Source organism: Haliotis cracherodii, unplaced genomic scaffold, assembly GCF_022045235.1.
Source record: "Haliotis cracherodii isolate W230 unplaced genomic scaffold, xgHalCrac1.p SCAF_5, whole genome shotgun sequence".
Lineage (NCBI taxonomy): Eukaryota > Metazoa > Mollusca > Gastropoda > Lepetellida > Haliotidae > Haliotis > Haliotis cracherodii.
In genome coordinates this window covers 5,046,068-5,052,907 of record NW_027266308.1, presented here as the reverse complement: position 1 = coordinate 5,052,907, position 6,840 = coordinate 5,046,068, and the positions used below count along the sequence as shown (strand labels likewise).

Below are 6,840 nucleotides of genomic sequence, written 5' to 3'. Positions count from 1 at the left end.
CCAAGTAGCTGCTTTAATCAGTTCTTTCACATGTATAAGGGAACTAAGTACGGGACAATGCATGTGTAATGCTAACTTCTGGATGGGAGGATTGATTGACTGGTCTCAAGGGGTAGGGTGGTGTAGGGTCTGAGGAAATTAGCATTAATCTAGTATATTGGTTTAGTTATGGGTTTAATTAGCCATTACTACTACCCCACAGTTAGCGCTGGTGGTAAAAAATCGAAGGCTCAAAAGGAAACATTAGAAATATAAAATGAATTAAAATATGTGGATAAAATGGTGTGATCGTATGTTTTTTTTCTGTAAAACACTCATGTCACCATTCTCAAAGTCATGTCTCATTTTTTGATAAAAACAACTGACTGGGCTATCAGGAGACATTACTGTCAAATCGCTTTCAAGTAAAATGCCATAAGAGTTTAAATAAGAAGCCATGACTCAATCGCTCAAAACAACACATTGTAGAGTCTCCCTACGGCTACCACCATAGTCCACACAATGTGGATAATCTCATTAAATCGCCAGAACCATAACTACTCCCAATGAGGAGACGTATGGTCCTGATGGTTTTGTTTGACCTTGGCCCGTGGCTAATAACAATCAGACTGGGAGTGTACAAAGCTTTTCTCTGAACGTCATCAGCGAGTGAAGATCCCGTGCTTTGAAGTGCGGTTAATGTACAGAGTAGAAACATATCCTGTACACAAAAAGCAGAAATCCAACTCTGTAATCTAGATGATCCAGATGAAAAGACGTATCCTTAGCCATTAAATTCTACCTGTACTAATGAATCCATAGACACAGATTATGTTCACCGTAGCAAAATGCTCATGAAATTCAACACGCCACCAGACATTTAGGTCTCAGCAGCATCAACAGCGCTGCAAATCATTTTCATGTGCTCTTGACTGGGGATTCAAATACACCAATGTGTCCATGTCTGCTTGAACTGTTGACAGACATTAAAAGGTTAAGAGACCTGTATAAAATGTGTGCCATTTTGAACTTTAGTGTTTATGTCTCCGAGGCAGACGTAAATCCTCTACCGAAGAATTGCGCATAAGGTTCACAGGTATTCGGTTCCGGTATCCTTAGAAACAACCGCCTACATTCCTGCATTATTTTCCACTTGTACAACTCTTCAATGGTTGCCTTAAAATTCACTTGTTGCCAGGAATGTATAGCCCAGTTTGTCCATGGTCCGTTAAAACACAACGAGGTAATTTGAATCACATCTAACGCTTGTTTGTCATCAAATGATTTCAAAACTGACAAACCCCAAACCAGTGTCTTTGGTTGTCATCTTTGGTGAAATATCATACCCCATGTCCTCACTAGAAGTTATGTCTCGCTATTTCGCTTTGAAGATGGAAGAGTTGACCTCACACACCGTAGGGGTTGCAATCACAAAACAATGCGATATATGAACACAAGTGTCAGAACACTGTATATATGACACGCGTAATGTCCGTTGGATCCAGTGGAACTCAATGGTCGTCCTTTAGCACCTGTAAATAAATTAATAGATGCAATAATTTGGTTTCATTTACATATAATAAATTATATTACTTTTGGCATGCATAAAGTGATGTCATTTCCTCGTTTAACCTTTATATATATATGTTGAAAACTGAGTGTGTTTCAAGCACACTCAGAATTTCTCCATCAAGCTGAAATGATCCTGGAAAACATTACTTCATTTCACAATAGTGTAACAAAGTAGACAGGCTGAGGATATTATTACCTACGGAGGATGTCTTATAATCAGTATCGTTGTCTCAAAGAAAGAGATTTTATCAAGTTCACCATTATGATGTTATTTGAACCGAAAATATTTCATTAAAGTGACTATATTTAAACATCTCAGCACAGCATCAAAGACGCACTGCTTTCCCTTTAATATTTAAGTAGGAATTCAGTTCAATACTGTCGACAGGGTGCAACTATATGATGAGATGTCATGTTATCATGCTAGTACTTGAATAAATTTGGTTCCTCGGGTTAATCATGGTAGACATTCGTCGAACGACGTCATAGTCAGTGTTGGGGTCGTTCCGACCCACAATTGGAGGGTAACGTTGATCCTCAACTTGCCAACGTAGGCGTGGATCGGTTGTAGTTGGTGCCGTCGTGGTAGTTGTGGTTGTTGATGTCGTCATCATCAGTCGTCGATAAGCTGTATAGTCTGAAGATGTGTGAAACTGTTATATATACATACAAAAATGTGATTAGTTTACATGTTATCATGATCTAATCAATGAATAAACTACACATATTCTGATAACGTATAATAACCATTAATTGGTCATGTTCTCCTTTTTAAAAGTTGAACAAATAATAAATTTAACAAATGGTAATGTGTGTTTGGCAGTCAGAAGGACCATTTTTCATCGTTTCGTCATATACAGAATGTCAAAAGGAGCAAAACATCACGTGTTTTTAGATTTGCGGTTGTTGTTAAGTTATAAGTATGATATCCGGAACTTGCAATTGAAACGTCGTCGATAGGTTTCAAATAATAAAATTCGCCGCATCGAAATCAGTACATAGCAACACCTGCAAATATCAAAACAATGATTTTGTCGACACTTCAAAAATGAAAAAAGCTGTCATTTTCACATGCACTCTCTTTCTACGCGTACTTCAATAGTTGTTTCACAGTTTTCAATGTGCTCTCAAATAGTTGTGAAACACGCATAACGGTAGTCCTGAGTACAATGACGTAATGGATAACGTCACATGTTCGCATGACACCACAAGAAATACAAGAAAATCATTTCAATCGATCTGCTTCTGATAACTGATACTTCAACGCAATATATAATGTATGTGGTATTTATGTTGCCATTCCGTGTTTTCCTTTTATGTTTGGGATATGATACCTATCCATAAAAGTATATATTCACAGTCAATAGTCCAGTAGACTTTGAATGTCATTGAACAAAAGGTTCTTAAATAAATTAGATGACAGCACAATATGTCATCATGTGAACCAAATGCAATCAAACAGCGCAGTTCACCTGAACAAACACGGAACTATATGATGCAAGTGAAAATAGGTAATTGCATAGACCACCGTTTTGGTCACTTCGGCGGTAAATTTGGAAATGTTCCCCACGTCTGGCATTAAACGTTTTGAAAGTTTCAGTAAGGCCTCATGTGCTGTAACCCTGATTAAACAAGTTTTGAGCAGCAGACGCGTGACGCTCTTCGTACAAAGAGCATACTCGATTGTACATGAAAAGTTGTAAAAGGTAGACACCAAAGTCTGGAACTGCTGGAACGGTGCAAGAACACATATTTTCCTTCCATTCTAAACCAGAATCAGTGGTTTATAAAATCACATTGGTTTTCATGGCAAATGATTTTTTTAGACATGCTATATTTATTTAGCATCAACTTTATACGTTATTCATCCTATAAACTGCACAACGTCGCACTAATTGTAATAAAGAAGTTGTTCATCCATGGAACTCGTCTTACTTCATCACTCCAACTTCTAAATGCCACTGAAAGAAGTTATAAACTGCAATTATTGTTACAATCTGCATGTACTACTGGGCTACAAATTAGCATGTACTACCATAAATTCGAGACTTTCGCAAGGACAAACATTTTCAAAGACATTTTGAAAAAAGCACATGTATTGATTAATGCCATTTATACCACCCGTGAATGTACACCTATTTCATTCCATGCAAGGGGAGATAACACAAGAGGCAATGGCGAGGAAGAGACAATCCAATTAGACCAATGCTAAATGAAGATCATAGGGATAATTCGTTTATTCCTTTGCACTCAGTCATATTGGGTATCTATAATAGATGGAGATCTATTTCAGTGATAACGGCGTCTTTATTTGCTGATCATGCGTCTGCAGATCTATGCATTGGCAACTGATTGGCTTATTATCCGTTACTTGACTTCTCGTTTCCTTAGTCTAGAAATGTAACTCAACGCTTGCATTTGTATTTATATCGGACATGGCCTTACAGATCCATTCTATTCACGACACTTTCGTGATCCATCTGTATAATACCATTCTTTACCATTCCTTGCTATTGACATCGGTCATGATTTGGTGTTAAAGGGTCTTTTCGACGGATGTTGAGCATACGAGCAGGTACAAATACTTAAAGAGTGACCATGATCCCTTGAATGTTGCATATTTCCAGTATTTGTCAAGGTCCAAACAATATAATAAACGAGGTGTGTAATGTAGGTTTCCCTGCGTACTTGGGGTCTTCTGTGCACAAATGTACCTCAGCAGAAAAGACAGAGCAGGTTTTAAATGACGTGAATGAAACTTCTGAGGACGAAGGAACCTATATTTTGTCCACCTTTAAACACATTGTTCTTTCCAGATGGTAAATACAATATTTGACAATACATGCAAAGGGCAGTTTTGGTTTAGGAATTACCACATTATGATATTGGATATTACTCTGTCAGCGTCCGCAAGTATCTGATCATGAATGTTAAAGAGGGACAGTACTAGGTCTGATTCCCATTTCAGTTTGAATTTTGACCCTTCTGTGAAACTGAGACATTGTCTCCTTGTAGCTATATGATACATTTGATATGCATAATGAAATAGCATCAGTAGCCACAGTTTGAATGGCTTAATCAAAAATGGTGGGACTGACAAATTGCCCAGCCTAGTCCACCTTTAAGAGTATACCTATCTTTAAGACGAACTAGGCTCAGGACGGACTGACAGTCCGGTCAATGTAACTCAGATATTATGATGTAATTCAACGCAGTAGTTAAAGATAGGTCACGTTAGTATACAGCGATGAGTGAGTGAGTGAGTTGGGCTTAACCTCGCTTTTAACAGTATTCAAGTTATATCGCGGTGTGTCAGCTTAATTTGGGAGGGAAGCCCGAAGTGATGCAGGTCTCAGACGTTTACCACTTCGGTGAAACCCACGAGCACGGTATGGTGCTGACAAACCTAGAAACATAATCGGGGCGAACCGGGATTCGAATCCACAATCATAGGTTTCTGACGTGCCCAAGGGACGCAACTCTGCACAGCGAATCGCGGCGCCTTAGACGACTGAGCCACCCGTGCCCCCTATTTAACGATGATGTCTCACACATGCAAGTATGTATATTATAACCCATGTAATGATAATATTTATTGAACATGCCCCTTTCATGAATAATATGAAATGTGCAATATATCTTCTGACTATTATAATTAAATGAGCATACATTGAGTTAACACAACGTTGAGCAGTATTTCAGTTATTATCAGTTATTTGAGAGGTAAGCCCGAAATAATGCAGGTCTGAAACGGTTACTACTTGGTTGAAACCCATGGGTATGGTGATGACAACCCAAAATGGACACTGGGATTCGAATCCACGGTCAAGAGATCCGCGTATTTTAGCGCTTTAAACAACTGGACAAGCCCGAATAGATAACAATATATATTTAGATCAGATGGTTGTAATCTAAAGATCCTAGTGGACAAACAGACATGAGCCGTTTCAATATTTATACGTCCACACCAACCTTCAGACGCACTGAGTGCGGTGTATCATTATTTCAGACCATCCACGTCTATCACGTAAAGCAATGCGGCCGTTCATTAACGAGTGTGCGGAACACAAAGTTTGTACAAACAAGACTTGCGCGCAGCAGCACAGAAAAGATGCTCATCACGAAGCCTTTAGCCCCAGTGTTCATTATTTGAACTTGTGGATACACAGCTACCTGCAGGTCTGTCACGGAAGTATAGACACCAATATCACGGTCGGTTACCCATGTGTGATGCATGTGACACACGCATGCCTATATGTGCTCCAGACAAACCCCTTTCAATTACAGACACACCTGTATGTATCCCCGGAAATCACATTTCACAGATGCATACACTTACATGTCGTTATGACATGGACATGCCTAAAGTGCATGAATTTGTGACGTGTAGACATACAGACACACATACACACATACACACAGACACACATAACTCGACCTGAGACTTACTCACTGTAATAAACACTTCTACATAATTGAGTTTTCATGTAACGGAAAGTCTACATGAAAGGAAGCCTGTTGTGAACACCTACATGAATGGGAGATTGTGAACACCTACATGAAAGGGAAACTGTTGTGAACACCTACATGAACGGGTACCTGTTGTAAACACCTACATGAAAGAGAACCTGTTGTGAACACCTACGTGAAAGGGAGATTGTGAACACCTACATGAAAGGGAACCTGTTGTGAACACCTACATGAAAGGGAACCTGTTGTGAACACCTACATGAAAGGAAACCTGTTGTGAACACCTACATGAAAGGGAACCTGTTTTGAACACCTACATGAAAGGGAACCTGTTTTGGACACCTAGATGAAAGGGAACCTGTTGTGGACGCCTACATGAAAGGAAACCTGTTGTGAACACCTACATGAAAGGGAACCTGTTGTGGACACCTACATGAAAGGACACCTGTTGTGGACACCTACATGAAAGGGAGCCTGTTGTGAACACGTACATGAAAGGGAACCTGTTGTGAACACCTACATCAAAGAGAACCTGTTGTGAACACCTACATGAAAGGGAACCTGTTGTGAACACCTATATGAGGGGAAACATGTTGTGAACACCTACATGAAAGAGAACTTGTGAACACCTACATTAAAGAAAACCTGTTGTGAACACCTACATGAAAGGGAGCCTGTTGTGAACACGTACTTGAAAGGGAACCTGTTGTGAACAACTACATGAAAGAGAACTTGTGAACACCTACATGAAAGAAAACCTGTTGTGATCACATACATGAAGGGAACTTGTTGTGAACACCTACATGAAAGGGAACCTGT

General features: G+C 39.3%; 1 protein-coding gene across 2 annotated transcripts in view; it reads right to left on the bottom strand.

Moving 5' to 3' along the window:
• Positions 1-375: 375 nt before the first annotated feature.
• Positions 376-6,840, bottom strand: part of LOC139443205 (limbic system-associated membrane protein-like) — a 71,455-nt gene continuing 64,990 nt past the window's right edge. For both annotated transcript variants that reach the window (XM_071224171.1, XM_071224172.1), the window contains exons 7-8: positions 1,982-2,188; positions 376-1,511 (exon numbers count right to left, since the gene is read on the bottom strand). In XM_071224171.1, the coding sequence (XP_071080272.1) occupies positions 1,408-1,511; positions 1,982-2,188 (311 nt within the window). In that variant the 3' untranslated portion in view covers positions 376-1,407. The remainder of the gene's footprint in view (positions 1,512-1,981; positions 2,189-6,840) is intronic.